Source organism: Plenodomus lingam (assembly GCF_022343315.1).
Source record: "Plenodomus lingam strain CAN1 chromosome Unknown scaffold_20, whole genome shotgun sequence".
NCBI lineage: Eukaryota > Fungi > Ascomycota > Dothideomycetes > Pleosporales > Leptosphaeriaceae > Plenodomus > Plenodomus lingam.
Window position 1 is genome coordinate 2826665 of NW_027093974.1, and position 17623 is coordinate 2844287.

General features: G+C 53.7%; 3 protein-coding genes across 3 annotated transcripts; 1 reads left to right on the forward strand and 2 right to left on the reverse strand.

Annotated features, from left to right (window-relative positions):
• Positions 1 to 66: 66 nt before the first annotated feature.
• Positions 67 to 6812, forward strand: IAQ61_011996 (uncharacterized protein). Its single transcript, XM_003844536.2, has 3 exons — positions 67 to 1161; positions 1264 to 5636; positions 5693 to 6812. The coding sequence occupies exons 1-3, from the start codon at positions 1094 to 1096 to the stop codon at positions 6514 to 6516; spliced, it is 5265 nt and encodes a 1754-aa protein (XP_003844584.2). The 5' UTR covers positions 67 to 1093; the 3' UTR covers positions 6517 to 6812.
• Positions 6813 to 7844: 1032 nt separating this feature from the next.
• IAQ61_011997 (uncharacterized protein) lies at positions 7845 to 12093 on the reverse strand (the record flags this gene model as incomplete). Its single annotated transcript, XM_003844537.1, has 2 exons — positions 7845 to 11564; positions 11617 to 12093. 2 exons carry the CDS (start codon positions 12091 to 12093, stop codon positions 7845 to 7847), a joined length of 4197 nt encoding a protein of 1398 aa, XP_003844585.1.
• Positions 12094 to 13486: 1393 nt separating this feature from the next.
• On the reverse strand, positions 13487 to 14714 carry DYS1 (Deoxyhypusine synthase; the record flags this gene model as incomplete). Its single annotated transcript, XM_003844538.1, has 2 exons — positions 13487 to 14347; positions 14496 to 14714. The coding sequence occupies 2 exons, from the start codon at positions 14712 to 14714 to the stop codon at positions 13487 to 13489; spliced, it is 1080 nt and encodes a 359-aa protein (XP_003844586.1).
• Between the last annotated feature and the right edge of the window lie 2909 nt (positions 14715 to 17623).

Below are 17623 nucleotides of genomic sequence, written 5' to 3' on the forward strand. Positions count from 1 at the left end.
GACACATCTTAGGCGAGCAGCCCGAGCATGTGTGGGAGTCACAAGCGATTACCGAACATGCCGATGGCATGATTGCTTGCATAGCAACCTAGAATGGCTGACAACGGAACATTCATGGGTACCTAGACTTGGTTTAGTGTACACGCTTACCCCAGTTTAGATCTCTTGGATGACTGTGCTCGCTCGCGGACGATTGGGTGGCAGGTTTAATGCTGCCACAATAGGTACAAGTTCGTCGGGAGCATGTTCAGATAGCCTACTCTAGGTACTCACAGTTTGTCGTCATCTCAGGAGGTGCCATGGAGGGGGCCACTTTCAACCACGTCCCAAGTTCACACCAGCGGACGGGGCGGCCCCATGTCTGTTGATTGCAAAAGGCCCAGGTCCATTCAACGTCTGCCACACCGACAAAAAAGGGCGGACGAAAAGCACATGGCCATAACGGCCATGCCAGTTATCGTGGTGCTCTGGCAGCGGAAGCGCGTGCTTCGGCTTTGCACAACCTTTGAGCAAGAGGAGCAGCAAGCGGTGAGGTTTGTGGATCCCTGTAAGCAGATCGTGGGTTCTTCGGCCCTTTGACACCCTTCACCTTCTTGGTACAAATGCGCCTGCGACACCCGTGAACTGTGAACGCTTCCGCCTCGAGTTCCACCTGCGTTCGCGTTGGCTCCTCTCAAGTTTGCTTTCCACTGTCCTTGAATTCGTTATCAGATCGAGGGCCGTGCAGGACGTCGGCCAGATATCGGCCAATCGTTTTATTACATCACGGTCCGGCGCATTTGGCCCGCGCTACAGGCAGTCAGGCAGCGCGCGTCAACGTCAGTGCTAAAGGCTTGTTGCGCCACAAGCCAACGTAGGAGCCTTCGTTGCGCTTACAACAGCTTACAACAGACAACATCCTGGGAAGTCGAGCCTGAAAAGACAACAAGGAACGCCCGACGTTGTTTACCTTTGAGTGGTGCTTCACATACGGTCGCGCTTGCCCTCTCAAGCAAATTCCAATGCGCCCCCACTTGCGCCCATAACATCCGTTGCGCTGCTGGCGGGAAGTTCGTGTGAACAGATTTCGAAGAGGTTAGTATCGTGGTGCAACATGATGTTTGCCAATTGCAAAGGCCCAATCTGGGGCAAAGACGACTTCTCCAGATGCTTCCAACTAGAGTAAGTGGTCCTCCCCATCCACACACACGCTCCGCCCCTCGCTGCGCCGCATCGTGTTGAATCTTTGATATGACTTGGACTGTCTGGCTAACAATGCTGCAGCTATCTTCAAACATTATTTCCCCTCGTTGTCTGCGGTGTCTCCGTCGTTTATCTACTCGTTCAACTCTACTTTGCCGCCACTGCCTCGAGATATCAACACGCCTACAGCGCTCTCCAAGATGCACGCCACGTCTGGTCCTTTCGTAGTCCACGATACGACGGCGATGCCAGTGACAGCGAAGAGGAGGATGAATTCGACCGCAATGAGGACCTCGCCCTTCACCTGGTGAACACAATGTCTACGGTCGCTGTCGTGAAGCCTCGCGGAGAGGTCACAGTGGTGATCTTGGAAGAGGCTGCTGTACTGGCTCAACTGGGCCTTCACGTCGCAATCCTGATGACAAACGCATGGGGCAGACATGGGAAACTGGCTGCGATTGCCAATGTCGCAGTTTGGGGATACATTGCCACGTTGGCTTCGTTCAGGCTGCTGTTCTCCAGCACAGGCAAATTCTCCTTTCCAAAATTATGGTATCATACTGCCTTCATCTACGGCTTCCAATGGGTCTTCAGCATTCTGCTCTTCCGTTCTGCCATCATCCACCCTCGATCCGATGTCCACCAGAAGCTCATGATCGGCGACTTTGTCCTCGTTTCGTTGTTATTCCTTATTTCGCTCTGTTCGAGAAAGGGCAATAAAGCGGTGGAATTGGAATATGAGGGAGACATTAAGCCCGCCAGGGAACCTGTAGCCAGTGTTTTCTCGTTAGCTACATTCAGCTGGGTCGATCCAATCGTCTGGACGGGTTACAAGAAGACGTATGAGCTGTCAGATGTCTGGAATCTTGCGGCCAAGGACAAGGCTGCCGCTGTCATTGCAAACTACCGTCAGGTCAAGAAGACCACGAGCTTAGCATTTCATCTACTAAAGCACTTCAAACGTGGTCTACTCATTCAAGCCGGGTGGGCTGCCATTTCAGGTTTCCTTACCTTTGCTCCTACACTACTTCTCAAGGCTATTCTTGAATACATCGAGAAGCCACATCTCACGCCTGTCAACGCGGCATGGTTCTACGTCATACTGCTCTTTGTTTCTGGCACAATGTCTGCACTTGCTGATGGCCAGGCACTGTGGATTGGCCGAAAAATCTGCATACGGCTACGCGCTGTCATCATCGGCGAAATCTACGCCAAGGCCCTCAAGCGCAGGGCAGCTGCAGGGACTGACAAAATTCTGGGTAAAGAGAAGAAACAAGAAGTAGACGATGAGCCAAAGGGACTGAAGCGGATGTTGACATTCGGCAGCAAGAAAAAGAAGGCGACTGCAAGTCCCAAGGAGAACGATTCGAAGCCTGCCTCTGAAACCCAAGTTACCACTGGTGCCATTATCAACCTCATGGCTGTGGATGCGTTCAAAGTCAGCGAGATTTCTGCATATCTGCATTTCCTTTGGGCTAATACCCCAGTGCAAGTCGTTGTTGCAGTTGTCCTTTTGTACCGCATCCTTGGCTACAGTTCCATTGCAGGTATTGGCATGATGGTCATTCTTCTGCCGATTAACATGTATGTCGCAAGACAATTTGCCAAGATCCAAAAACTTATCCTTGCGGCTACCGACGCACGTATCCATACCACCAACGAGGTACTAACCAACATTCGCATCATAAAATTCTTTGCTTGGGAACAGCGCTTCGTTGGGCTCGTCAACGAGAAGCGATACGTCGAGTTGAAGCACTTGCGCCGGAGATACATACTTTGGGCAGTGGCAGCTACGATATGGTCGGGCTCCCCAGTTCTGATTACGTTCCTCTCCTTCCTAGTTTACACCAATGTTGAGCACAAGGCGTTGATTCCATCCGTTGCCTTTACGGCTCTCTCACTCTTCCAGATTCTACGAATTCCTCTGGACCAGCTCGCAGACATGGTGGCTCACGTCCAAGAATCGAAGGTCTCCGTTGATCGAATTGAGGAGTACTTGAGCGAGCCAGAAACCGACAAGTACTCGCAACTCATCACTCGCAAGAAAGATGAAGATGGTCAGCCAATCATTGGCTTTGAAGATGCTACATTCAGCTGGGGTGGAACGGATATGAAGGACAAGTCCTCCGCCGACGCCTTCAAGCTGCAGGATCTCAATTTGAAGTTCTCCGTCGGAAAGCTCAATGTCATAGTCGGACCGACAGGCTCCGGAAAGACCTCATTACTTATGGGATTGCTGGGCGAGATGACAAAGTTGAAAGGCAATGTCTACCTGCCAGGAGGTGGCAGTCGTGAAGACTTGACACCAGATCCCGAAACAGGACTCACTGAGAGTGTGGCATACTGCGCCCAACAAGCCTGGCTCGTCAACGGTACCGTCAGGAACAACATTGTCTTCGCTAGCGACTTTGATCAGCAGCGATATGATGACGTGATCGAAGCCTGTTGCCTGAAGCGTGACCTCGAGATCTTGGATGCTGGTGACGAGACTCTTGTCGGTGAGAAGGGTGTTACATTGTCTGGAGGCCAGAAGCAGCGTATTTCTCTTGCACGTGCGCTTTACAGCAAAGCTCGACATGTCCTTCTCGACGACGTGCTGAGCGCGGTTGATTCTCACACCGCCAAGTGGATATTCGATTACGCCCTATACGGTCAGCTCATGGCAAACCGGACATGCATTCTCGTCACGCACAACGTGAGCTTATGCTTACCGCATGCCGACTTTGCCGTTGTGCTTGAGAATGGCAAGGTAGCCACGCAGGGTTCTGCGACGACCGTCATTCAGTCGGGCAAGCTTACTGAAGACTTGACCAAGTCTCGCCCCGCATCTCGCGGTGCATCGAAGGCACTCTCACGGGACCCCTCGGGCGATCCTGTGGGTGAGCAAGCACAAGGCGAGGCCAACCTTCCGAATGGAGCTACCAATGGCAGTACCAACGGCAATGTCAACGGCTCGACAGATACAAAGCAGAAAAAGATGCCTGCTAGCAATAGCCAAGAAGAAACCAAGGCTGAGGGAGGCGTCAAGCTGAGCATCATCACCATGTACCTCAAGGCTATGGGTCCTTGGTACTATTGGTTAGGAGCCACCATTGCTTTTGTTTCTGCTCAGATATCTTCTGTCTCAACGAATCTTTGGATTCGAACATGGGCCAACGCTTACGCTGATAGAGGTTACGCCATCTCGGAACATCATGCCCATTTGCCAGTTACACATGCACCGACCCTAAGTGGTATGGGAACATGCATGAAGAGCGCCACATGCAGCTGGAACCTTCCTTTCCTGGCACCGGCTCAAGATCACAGTTTCTCTTACAATTCGATGCAGACGACATTCCTAAACTCAAAGCCAGATGTCGACTCCGCGTACTTTCTCAGCGTGTACGCGGTGCTGGGATTGGTGTTTATGCTTATCACGTTCTTGCGGGAGGGATTTCTCTTTGGTGGTTCTCTTGCTGCGTCTCGGCGCATACACGAAAGCTTGATCCAAAAAGTTACACATGCTAAATTTCGTTTCTTTGACCAGACACCGTTGGGTCAGCTGATGAACAGGTTTTCAAAAGACATCGAAGCTGTGGACCAGGAAGTCGCGCCCGTCGCCATTGGCGTCGTTCATTGTGCTGCCTCTATCGTTACGATCGTGATATTGATCTCAATCATCACACCCGCTTTCCTCTTCGCTGCTTCGGTCATTTCAGTAGTCTACTTCCTCATCGGAAGATTCTACATCAACTCATCTCGCGATCTGAAGCGACTGGAATCAGTCCATCGCAGTCCACTCTACCAGCAATTTGGCGAGACGCTATCGGGCATGACTACAATCCGTGCATATGGCGATGAGCGACGTTTCATTCGTGAAAACCTGGGCAAGATTAATACGCAGCACCGTCCTTTCATATATCTGTGGGCGGCTAATAGATGGCTCGCGTTCCGTGTGGATGTTGTTGGTGCCCTGGTCGCTTTCTTTGCCGGAGCCTTTGTCGTCCTAAGTGTTGGCAAGATCGATGCAGGCGCTGCTGGTCTTGCTCTTACATACGCCGTCACTTTTACAGAAAACGTACTGTGGTTTGTTCGACTATATTCTGCCAATGAGCAGAACATGAACTCTGTAGAGCGAGTCAAGGAGTACCTCGATGTTGACCAAGAGGCAGCACCAGTTGTTCCAGAAAGCAGGCCTCCTTCCAACTGGCCGAGCAGGGGTTCCGTAGAATTCATCGGATACAGCACACGATACAGGGCAGACTTTGATCTGGTGCTCAAGAACTTGACTTTCAAGATTTTGCCCGGGGAGAAAGTCGGCGTGGTTGGCAGGACTGGTGCAGGCAAGAGCTCAATGGCACTCGCACTGTTTCGTGCTCTTGAGGCTGAGCAGGGCAAGATTCTTATCGATGATGTTGACATTGGATTGATCGGTCTGCAGGATCTGCGGGAGAACATCGTCATGGTACCGCAAGGTAAGTTTTTTCACCATCCAAATTGGACCTCATAGCAGCATGTTAATCTCAACTAGATCCCACGCTCTTCACTGGTACCATTCGCAGCAACCTAGATCCCTTTAGCATCTTCACCGACGAAGAAATCTACACAGCTCTCCGCGAAGTGCACCTCATCTCCACTACCTCGCGCCCCACTTCTGGAACTGCCTCGCCCACCGGAACCACCACACCACCCGCTCGGGCCATTGAAATCCCCAATCCAACCTCCGGCGCTGTTACTGCAGACGTAAACTCAAGCTCCTTCGCTGCTACCACAAACCCCGGCTCCATCCTGGCCAACCGTGACTGGGAACGTGGCGAAACACAAGACGACACCATCATTGTCATGCCGAACGGGCACGTTGCAGATGCCAATGCGGAACAGGCCATGGAAGATGCAATGGCGGCCGACAACAAGAACCCGTTCCGCAATCTCTCCACCCCAGTCAGCGAATCCGGCTCCAACCTCTCCCAAGGCCAACGCCAACTCCTCTGTCTTGCTCGCGCGCTCCTCAAAGCGCCCAAAGTCCTGCTCATGGACGAAGCCACAGCGTCGATTGACTACGCGACGGATGCCAAGATTCAAGAAACCATTCGCCTGATCAAGAACACGACGATTACGATTGCGCATCGCCTGCAGACGATTATCGATTACGACAAGGTGCTGGTGCTGGACAAGGGCGAGGTCAAGGAGTTTGCCCATCCGTTTGAGCTGATTGGCAAGGAGGGTGGTATCTTTAGGGGCATGTGCGAGAGCACGGATGAGTTTGAGGGGTTGGTGGAGACGGCGAAGGCGGCGTGGGAGGAGAGTGAGAAGAAGAAGGGGAAGGCGGGTAGTGGGGAAGAGAGAGGGGAGTAGGAGGGCATGTATAGCGGCGGAATTTCCTTTTTGGGGGTGGTTTTCTGTTCTTCAAAAAGCAGAGTCGAATATGGAGGCGGGGTGAGGACTAATGAGGCTGTTTATGAAAATTGGGGTCCGGGGGTGGAAGAGAGTGTGTGTATCTTTTTCCTTTCTTCTGTGCGTATTGTGTATAGTGTACAGGTTTTTTTTAGAGCGTCAAGAATGGATGGTGGGGGTGGAAGGTTCAGTCTAAGCTGTGGAGGTGGGATGAGAAAGCATTTAATTTTATGTGTTCAACTGTTGTTGTTTTTTTGAAGATGTATTGGTGATGTTGTGTATACGGCTGTGCTTTTTTGGGCTGTTTATACGTATTTTCTGTAGGTTGGGGGGGTTGGGGACGTTTGAATGCTGGTTGGTGTGGTTGTTTTGTGGTGTTTGGATTGCGAAGATATGGGGTTGGCTTGGCAAGCGGGGGAGGAGTGGAGGTCGAGGTCGAGGTCGAGAAGAAGATGGAGATGACTTTGTTTGTGGGATTTGTTTCATGTGGGATTGTCTTTGTGTAGATGCGGTTTGGAAGTGGAAGTGAGAATGCAAGGGGCAAGGTCGACATCGTGTTGCAAGGCTTGCAAGCGTTGTAAGACGGGAACAACCGTGTTCCTCTCCATTCTTCCGTCTCCGTCTTCCTCGAATGCCTCCCCCCTTTTTGTGCGTTTTGATTTATTTTCCCAGAGGAGTGGTTGTGTGATGCGGGGGTTTGGGGTGTGTGGGTAGAGGGCTGCTTGATCGGTAGTCGAGAAACTGGGGTTGAGAAATGGATTTGGCTTGAGCGGGTTTGGACCATGTGGTTTTTGTCATCATCTGTGTGTTTTCTAATGGGGGAGGCTGCTTTTTCCAGAATACAAGTGCAAAGGAAAGATGGGCCGTGGAAAAGACTGGTGACGTCTATAAGTCATTTACTCCCCCTTTTCCCTTTGCCTTCTCCTTTCCCTTCCCCCACACATCCCCCCCCCCAAACCCTAAACCCAACCAAACTCCAACACCAACACCAACACCAACCCCAGCTCCCAAAAAAACAACCCCACAATCCAACCCGCCAATCCACCACCCCCGACCCCAACCCCAACGGGTTAAAAAACAAAAACAGTGCAAACGATTTTGCAAAGTGGCATATCCATTCCGCTGTATTCAGACTCTTTTTGAATTTGAAAAAAAACCTGTGTGCATGCATCTACACTTTGTCGTTTGCTGTATTCTGTCTTCTGTCTCTTGTGCACCCATCCATATCTCCACCCATCCATCCATTCATCTCCTCCCCTTCCCTCCATCACCCCTCCCATCCCCCACTCCTACGCCACATAAAACAGCCTCAAAACAGTAACAACCCTCTTCCGACAAACCGGACAAGCCTGAACCTCCCTCGCACACGGCAAACAAGCAACCACATGACCACAATCATAAAACGCCGCAACCGCCTCGTCCTCCCAGCAAATCCGGCACAGCCGCTCGGCCTCCTGCGCACTCTTCCAGTGCGTCACGCCCTCGCCAAACCGCTTGTTCGCCTGCCACCCGCCCACGTACGTGTTGCCCGTGGCCGCCTCGACAAACGTGCCGCTGCCGTGCTGGGCGTCGGCCTGCCAGTCGCCGTCGTACGAGTCGCCGTTTTGAAACGTGTGTAGGCCGTGGCCGTGGCGCTGGCCGAGCCGGAAGGTGCCCGTGTAGGTGGCGCCCGAGTGGTAGATGAGGGTGCCGTGGCCGTGGCCGTGGCTGGATTTGATTTCGCCCTTGTAGGATTCGGCGGAGAAGTAGTTGTAGGTGAAGTGCCCGTTTACGCGGTGTGGGAAGTTGCGTGCAAACGCCCGGTAGGCGAGGTAGGGCTCGGGATCTGCAAAGGCGGCCTGGGAGGCGAGCTCGTCGCGTTGAGATGGTGTGAGGACTAGGCCGACGATGAGGATGGTTGTGTTGTGTAGGTCGGCTTGGGCAAAGGAGCGGCGAGGCTTGATGGCGCGCGTGCTCGACAGTTCTTCTTCCTCCCACATGAGGATCTTCTTCTGGCTCTCTGGGGGTATCGACAGGATCTTGGTGACGGTTTCATCGACCTTGTCGGATTTGAGCGCAATGTGAGAGCCGCGGGATTCAAGTGTTTGCGTCTCTGGATTCCAGAACTTGAGGAAAAAGTAGATTTCATCTGGCGGTGGCTGGGGTGAGGGAACACGGGCAGGCGGCGGTGGCTGCCTTAATTCTGCAGTAATATCCGCCGGCGGAGGGGGTGGTGGTGGCATATCTTCTTGAGTACCGCTCATCTCCGTGTCCCCCAGCGCGACTGGCTCCGGCCCACGATCAAGAGGGTCAACAGCAGGAGAAGCACCCACAGGGCCAAGTCTATCCTCTGTCATGGCCGTATCTGTCCCCCCTGTGGTCGTAATAGGAGGCGAGACAATGGGTTCCACTCCAGACAGTGCAGCCGGCTCGAACATCGACTCATCAGGTTCGCTCATTGGCGTATCCTCCGAACGAGAAATCACTTGTACGGGTGGAAAGACTCCCCATGCCGAAGCACCATTCCCAGCATTCGCACTCTGCGCCTGCAAAGGTTCAGCTACAGGCGGAGTCTGCCGAGCTTGGGTCAGTTCTCCCCCCGTCTTCTCTGCAAGGGACTCTGTCTCCTTGGGCAACTCAGGCAGCTGCTCGAAATCAATCACGTGAACCCAGACCCGGCTCATACATGAAGAATCCCCGAGATCCCACTCCGTGGTATCAGCGTAATGATCATAAGTACCACTTGAATACTCAGTCTTGCCTGTGCCCAACAAATTGGGTCGGCCCAGCGCTCCGCGGATCGGGTCCAAAAACCAAAACTTCACTTGACGGGGGTCTCTGATATCCTCGAATGCAGCCGCTAGCTTCTCGCGAACCTCTTTGCATCCGTCTTTCGAAGACACGGAAACCGTCTGTACGAGATCAGAGTTTGCTTGATAATTTGGATCATAGACATCAATTATGCCGGGGCCCTCGTGTTGGGAAAACAGTCGTGAGTGGTAGACTTGGAAGTTCCATGTCTTTGCCGGTTCTGTATCGGTTTCCACATTTGAGTTTTGTGCAGCTGTAGCGTCTGGGTCATCTGAAGGTACCTTGGAGATGGAAGATGGGTTCCCCTTCTCGGTGTCGGCTACAATCCATGCTGGAACGGCCCACTGTTCTGACTGAGCATCTGCGGTGAAGGCGTTATGCGCAACATCGTCGCGCACATACATGGCAACGTAAGCCACGGCATCGTTACCGACAATCTGCTCAGTGCCAGGCTTACCCTCGTGTGCATCAATGGCTTGTCGCTTGGTGAGGCATTTGACCTGGTTTTCGTCCTTGCTGTCCGAGTAGCTGTACCACCTCGACCCTGGGCCTTCAGGTCGGAGGATTGGCTGGTAGACATAGCTTTGCAGAGTCTGCTTGTGGACCACAAAGCCGTAGAGTGTGTAGTTTGTGCCGTTGACTTTGACATGATCGTCTAGCGTGACCTTGTTCAGTACTTTAACATACGATCGAGTCTTGAGATCAAAGTTCTGCCGTTCCATCTCAATGGTCAGCAACTCGGGAAGAGGTTGACCGGCAACGGTAAAGCCGGGTGACTTGTCGATGGCCTGCTGCATGCTATGTACTCCCACCACAGGGACGCGATAAGTAGGTATGTCGACACTATAGTCACGCTTGGGGCCGCAGATTGCCTGCAAAGCAGAAGCGTACCCAGTATCTGCAAGCTCCTCTTCGAGTTTCAGTCGCAGAACCTCCCAGGTCTCTATAACGTCGAGCTTGTCAAGTCGCTCGTGCATGCCGTACCATTCCAGAGCATCCAAGACATCGTCCAAGGCGATTGCTCCCGCTCCCGGCTCTACCTGCGTGCGGAGCAGATACAGCACCTTCTGCAGCGCATTGATGAGTGGTTTCGGGCGTAGCAAAGGCTCACGGTAGACATCAGGCGCTTTGACGTTGTAGAGTAGAGTCCGGAAGGGTTTAAACAGCATCCACGAAGCAATGGCAGAAATCATGTTTCCACCAGGCGCGCTCGCATCTTCACCAAGCATGAGACCTTGCAGGCCCGTCATCGCAAAGCTGTCCCAGGGATTCTCTGGGTTGGGATGCTCCCATAGACAATTCGTCTCATCCTCGACGATGCGAATATAGGCCGTGAAAGCAAGCTTATCATGACGGAGAAGTGCTTGCCGCTGGCCGCGCATACGATGGGCGATATCATAGTACGGGCCGTGGAAACGGGTCCAACCCCAATCAGGCGAACCGCTACAGAAACGATGTAGAGCTGATTTCGAGTAATGCACGCGAGGTTCTGTGGGGTTGTAGAGCACGACGGAGACTTGAGCGGCTACACACTTCCGTTTTGGTATCTGTTTCGACCCTAGTAACGGTAGTGGCGCGTGTTGGGCATCGATGGGTATAAGTGGGGCCGAGGCATCTTCCGACGCTTCTTCAACATCGCCTTTCGCGCCGTGTGGTTTCTTCTCTCTTTGGATAGTCCCTGTACTTGTTTCCTTGGAGCTGTCTCCGTCCTTTTCCCCTTCCTCCTTGTCCTCCTCCTTTGGCTTCATGACGCTCAAACACTCCAGATAGACGCTGAGGTAGTCCGAGTCATTGCCTTTTGGGTAGAATTTGATCTGCCACTGGTGTCCGCCAATAGTCACAACCTCAGACTTCATCACCAAGTCCCGATTTGGCTTCTCGCGAGTCCCATTGTACGCGTCAATGGTCCACTCGATACGCCCAGTCTCTCCCGCAGTATACTCTGGCTCTTCCAGCGGCACGAATGCCTTGCTTTCCCAGTACTCGTGATCGAGAGCGCTGTGTTCAGTCGACTCCTCCATCTCTTTGAGTTCGTCCTCGTCCGGTGAAGAGGTATCTTCCTGGATGGGATGCCAGGCGGGTAGGCCGTCGTCATCGTCTGAGGAGTCGGAGTCGGAGTGCGCCGGCTCGATGGGCGGCGGCGGTGGCGGTGGAGGCTGCGCGGTTGGATCGACGGGGACAGCGGCATCTACTGGAGGCACGATGGGAGCGGGTACTGACTGTCTGAACTTAGCAGCGAAAAGGCCATGGAGGCTTCAAGACGTGACTTACTGCATTCTCGTTGAAAGCTGCAGGCGGATTCGGCGCGTTGTCAGCTTCTTCGACCTGGGCACCACTATTTGGCGCAGGTGATGGCGGCGTTACAAGCGTGGCGCCGTGCTGACCCACCGGGGCGTCTGGCAGCACCAACTCGACCTCTGCATCCGGCGTTGTATCCATGGCGTTGTCATCCAAGGCAGCGACTTGGACAGCGATGGCAGTCGGGGCTTGTTCGCGGCTGGCGGGTGCTTCTATACTCGGTTGCGGCAGGCCGTTTGTCAAGCTCGCATCCTCCATGTCTGCATCTTCCCGGTCATGTCGCTGGCCGACAGTTGTGGGATGCGAGCTGCTCATGTTGCCATCGGCCGAGGGGGATGGTTGTGGCGGTGGGGAAGAAGACGAAGGCCGTGCATCGAGGTGGTCGAGCGGGCTGGAGAAGGACGGTGTGGGTGTGCGTTGCATAAAATGCGGCTGCTCAACGGCTGCCATGGCTCACAGTTGCGGCTGGGATGGCGCATGTGAAGCGAGAATCGGGGGTTGTTGGAGTCACCAGGCACCGAGGATGTAGGTTAGCGAGGTGAAGGTACAATGTGTGTGTGTGTGTGTGTGTTTGTGGGTGTGTGTTGGAGGGTGAGATGGTAGTCCAAGGCTGAGGGAAGCTGCCGGCGGTATGGAGGGAGAGGCAGAGAGAGTGAGATTGTATAAGTGGTAAATGACGTCTTCAAAGGTACAAGTCACAATGGCGAGAGACAGAGAGATGGAGAGAGGGCGAGAGCGCAAGATGAACAGGATCAGTAAGGGTATGTAACTCTACAGCACTTGGATTCGCAGCGGCGCCGATGAGAAGCAAAGCAAAGCAACAAAGAGGCATGAGAGCAAAAAGGCGTGGCTGAGGGCTGAGCTTATGGCCTGAGCTGGCTTTGCTGGCTGCTGTCGCCTATCAGACAGTGAGGCTGCAGCCAGAATGCGGTAAAGCGAGGCACGGGGGGGTGCCAGCTGTTCGGACCCCCGCGCAACGCCATTCGAGACTAGGCCGGGTTGCGGTTGAGAGTTGTAGGCAGACACACCTCTGGCGCCTTGCTAGTAGGCATGTACTTGGCAATATACATACAGTGTGCATACCTAGTTACTAGATAGGTAGTGTTATAGTATATATCTGCCTGCATGTACCCTTGTCATCGTCATTTCGCCCTTTGTCCTGTCCAGCATGTGTTGGAGTCGATAAAGAGTCATACGAGATGGGCCATGAAGGCTTACCTATACCTACACAGACAATGACTGGAAAAGCACAGCGGGCCCTGTCCATGCATGATCATCATCACCAGGCCAGGCCAGGCCAGACCAGGCCACCGCTGTCCCGTCTTGTAGAAAAGGGCTACATACAACAGGTAGACGGGACATGGTACACGTGTAGTAGAGTACATACCATGAGGTTAGCACACCCGGGCATTGCATTTCCTATCATGTCAAAGAGGTGGATGCTAGAGTCACTACGAGTCTGGTGGCTGTGTACAGCACCTAGGCTACAGGACAAGGTAGGTAGTGTGGATGGTTGCTGTAGGTACCGGTATGCTAGGTTAGCTGTCTTATCGATAGCTCCCGGTGTCCGCCAGCTCAAGTGCGGCAAGCGTCGCGGTCGGGGGTGGAAAAGTGGGGGGGGGGGGGACCTCCACATCGGATTCGCAGAACGCGCCAGCCTCTCCACACACCCGACGGGCATCATTTGCCGACTTTGTTTCAAGGATACGTGTTTGTACACACACACACACACACACACACACACACACACCATGCATCCGTCATTGTATTGTTGACCGTTGACCGTTTCTAGTGTTCACCTACAAGACAGGACAGGATACCTACTTGTATTGACATCTCGCTCCTACTTCTCTTCGCCCGCTTCAACCTTCGCAAATGTCGCCGCCACAATCAACGGAAACACCACCGTCGCCTCTGCATACACCTTGACACTCTCCCCGTCCAACTTGATCTTCCCCCAGCTAACCGCTTCATCTGGCCGCGCCCCGGCATCACTGCCATCAAACTCCTGCGCCGTGTTGATGTACACGGCACTCTCCGCCCCGTTTCGCATCAGATTCGCATTGGCAATGTGATGTTTGACGATGCCCCCTCCCAGCACAATCATCCCTGTGCGCCTGGCCCGCACCGCAATCGTGTTGATTTTGCGAATGTCTTGCACAATGTCGATTCTTATTTGCTCGGGCGAGGATTTGAAGGTATGAAAGTACAGCATGTCGCCTAGACTGCCGTCCGTGAGAGCAGGGCAAAAGACGGGGATGTCGTTTTTGTAGGCCCAGTAGTACACGGAGCGTTTGTCGTTGATCTCTTTGCCCAGACGGTGAATCACTGTACTCGGCGTCCAGTGCAGTGGCTCATCGGTCTTCTTGCTGGCTTCCTGCTCCGCAAGCATGGTGTCGAGGATGGGCACAACCCAGTCTTCAAACGCGCAATAATTGCTGTTTGGCACAACCAGGTTACCGATCCGATTCATGCCCTTTGCGCGCAGTCCCGCCCCAGGCGTAGAAAAGGCACCCATGTACGTCGGCGCAAGACATTTGATCAAGTCTTCCTCCACACCGCCTGCTGTCGTGACAATGGCAGAAACATGCTTGTGCTGCACTAGATAGCGCAACGTCTCGCGCAAACCAGAGGAAATCAGGTTGGACGTGTAGCCCAGAAATATCGTCGTCTTGTCACCCGTCTCTGCGTCTCTCCATGCCCGCTGTTTGTTTCATGGGCCGTTAGCGTGATGTGCTGGTGCTGGTGCTGGTGCTGATGCTGTTGGTTGTTGGGACTACTAGTGCATGCGTCGGAGCTGCATCCCCGCCATTAGGGGAGTCAGGATGGTAAACTCGACGAAAAAAACTAACCATGTCGTTGATGATGCGCACAGCCTCTCCTACCGATGATGCCTGGAAGCCCATGTTGGCATAGCCAGCCACCAATTCCTCAACGGTAATGGCACGCGCGGCATGCTGATTGAAGTCGATGCCTTGGACTTGCCTCGCACCGTCGGGTACAGGATCTGAGGGTTTCAAAACGGCGTTTGTGGCGGCTGCAGGGGCCGCTGAAGTCTCATTCGCTGACATGACGTGCAGAGGGAGGAGGAGAAGGAGGAGGAGGAGGAGGAAGAGCTGCAAGCACTGTGATTATGGGTATGATAGCTCGGTAAAAGACTGTGCTTGTTATTTTGCCTGATGATTCTGGGAATTGTGCGAGACGGATTGGTGTTTGATTGGCGATGAATGGGTGTGTGCCGTGTTGGTTTTGGTAGGTGTGCGTGAACTTTGGGGCAATCCACTTCCCCCCCCCCCACGCAAGTCTTGAGTCTTGAGACATGATTTTCCACTAGCGTGGATTGCCATGTGGCGCTCGATTTTGTCCTGCACTTTGCTAACTGTTTGCCCTTGTAATTGACGGAATTCTTACAATCACCAATTGCAGGTACGCAGCCGGTAGAGGTTGTGTTCTGTCGTCGCTTAGAAGTGAGCAGGAACTACATGACAACATTGTGTTTCTCCAGTCTTTGCACGTCCCATGCTTGGGGATGCAGTCTCTGGTTTGGCCTCTTTTGGCCTCGTTTGTGCATCGGGCTTTTCCATCTGGAGACTGGGATGCGCTGTCAGCTGACAGGATCAAGAAAATCAAAAGTCATGCATCTGGAAATTCTACGGGGCGGCGGCGGGGCCGGAGTTCGGCGCCGCTCAGGCGAACAAGTGAGTTTGATGAGGTACTTGGGATGTGCGGTAACACTGTAGCTTGGAGTACATCGTATGAGTAAGTAGGTATGACGCATACGAACGTGGCTGGCGATTGCCTATCAGATGAGATGGACGGCACAGTGCTCTCTGTCCCCGAGATGGTTGGAGGACACTTTATCAGAAACCACAAGTGACCAGATTGCTGTACAGAGCCAAAAGGCGCGAAACAAGTGCATCTACATTTGGGCAGGTCGGGTGTCAAGGGCCGGCACCTACTGGCGCACTAGTCCCAATGTTTGTTGGTGGCAGTTGCCAAGCACGGCCGCTTTGCTTTCCTGTCGGTACCATTTCATCGTGAGCCAACTTGGTGCAGAGGACAGACTCGGTTCTGTGCTTGTTCATGTACTGAGTAGGTACATAGCTACTGTACCTAGGGCGATGTAGGGTCTATTGCCGAGCCGTGTGTAGTGTACAATGACGGACGTGTTTCTTAGGGCAAGCGTGGATGGGTGGGATACCTTTGGCAAGAATGGGACTTTTGAGCCTTGGGCGTTTCCAGACGCGTGTCAGCGATAGCTAGCTGCCAACTGTAGCGAGAGGTGGTACAAGGAGGCACAAGGCATGTGAGGACCCATAGTACATACATGTACACACATACAATAGCACATGACTAAGTCATAGAGCATGTACTCTAGAGTCCCTGCCCGGTCTATCGATCTACTGTACCTACATCGTACTAGCCATTAGCCATCAAGGGGTGGGCATGCAAAAGCGCGGGAAATACAACGTGAGCAAAGGCGGCTGGGTTGGACTGGACAGGACAGAAGGAATCTGAGACAGTGAGACTGCAATGGAGGGGATGCTAACCCTTTCCAAGCAGTCAAGGCTTCATCGGGCAGATTCATGGATGGACCCCACACTGCATGGCGTCAAGGCTCCTTGCTAGCGCCCACCACACACAACACTTGCCTGGAGGCTGATGGCTGCTACACTTGTACATGCTGTGAGTACATGGCTTGGGTAGGTCTCGCCATGCACGTTTGTTGCTTGGCTACCTACCTAATCGTACATGACAGGCCCTCATATTCTTGCGATTCCTATGGCCGGGATAGGAGAGACTCTTTCTCTCTCTCTCTCTCTCTTCCACTCCAACTCACTCTCTCTCACATACACACATGTAGCGCCTTGTACTGCGTGTGTGGAGTGGATATATCCGACAGCGGCCATAAGTGCCATGCATTCTAGTCAGCCATGAATAGAGTACTCCAGACTCTGTTAGAGTACTTAGCTGCTCTCCTGCATGTACTGAATTACTCACTTCCTCCTCGCTCCTCGGATGGCAGCAGCTGCTCGTGCCGCCATGCACGGGAGTGGGCGCAGTGGTGCGTTAGGCAGAGATCGCCTGTGGCACTCGGGCTGGGCTGGAAATGGAAGCGCGGATCTGACACTTGTTCCGTCATTATCCCTGCAATCTTCAATTCGCTGTCCAATCACTCGCCCTTGGCTGCCCTTTGACGGTTCTCTGGCCAGGCCGTGCAGGGACGCCGGCTGAGCAGCCATGGCCCAGGACGGCCGGCTGCAAGGTCGAAAATGAATGGGCACTGGGGTTCGGCGTCGGCCTGCTGTCAGTGCGCCGTTCTCGTGTCTGTCTGTGTGTCTGTCTCTCTCTCTCTCTTTCTCGCTCTCGCTCTCTCTCGCTCTCTTCTCTGAACTGCTCCCCCCTCGACGCTTCTCCCCATCCTCCCCTCCCCTCCCCTCCCCAGCCCTCAGCGAACAAGCGATCCGTGAACCCCCCCCAGACTCTCGACAGCAGTATGCTGCCAGTGTGCATTGGAGCCCAGCCAGGCTGAACAGCCGACATCTTTTTGGAACTCCCGCTCCCTGCACGAACCCGCCTCCCGTAGGGCGAGGGACGGTTGGCCACGTCAGATCGCAGAACGCTCGCCGGATCGCCTTTTGCCTGCCTTGCTCTGCACACCCCCTTCTACCTACCTACCGTACCTACCGTAGGCACCAGCACACTCACCTGACCGCCCAGCTTCCCCTCCTCACCGCACACCCGTTTGCACGCCTGCCCGCTGCTCCTGACCACCGCCGGCCTGTGTGTGCTGCCTGCAAAGAAAAAGCAAAACAGCACACCACGCCGCCGAGTCTCCAGTTTCGCGGCACACCACGATCCATCGTGGCACCGGTTCAAAACGGCGCTAAGGCACCTGAGCACGGACCTTCGTTAATCCTTGGCGCATCCAATCTCACAACACAGTCAACATCGACGTCACCCCTACCAAATCTGAACC

What these genes read in the sequence shown, in the direction of transcription:
- IAQ61_011996 (XM_003844536.2), top strand. Translation starts at nt 1,094, where the DNA reads ATGATGTTTGCCAATTGCAAAGGCCCAATCTGGGGCAAAGACGACTTC. An exon ending in TCCAGATGCTTCCAACTAGA is followed by an intron (nt 1,162 to 1,263) that starts GTAAGTGGTCCT and finishes ACAATGCTGCAG; the next exon opens with CTATCTTCAAACATTATTTC. An exon ending in CATCGTCATGGTACCGCAAG is followed by an intron (nt 5,637 to 5,692) that starts GTAAGTTTTTTC and finishes AATCTCAACTAG; the next exon opens with ATCCCACGCTCTTCACTGGT.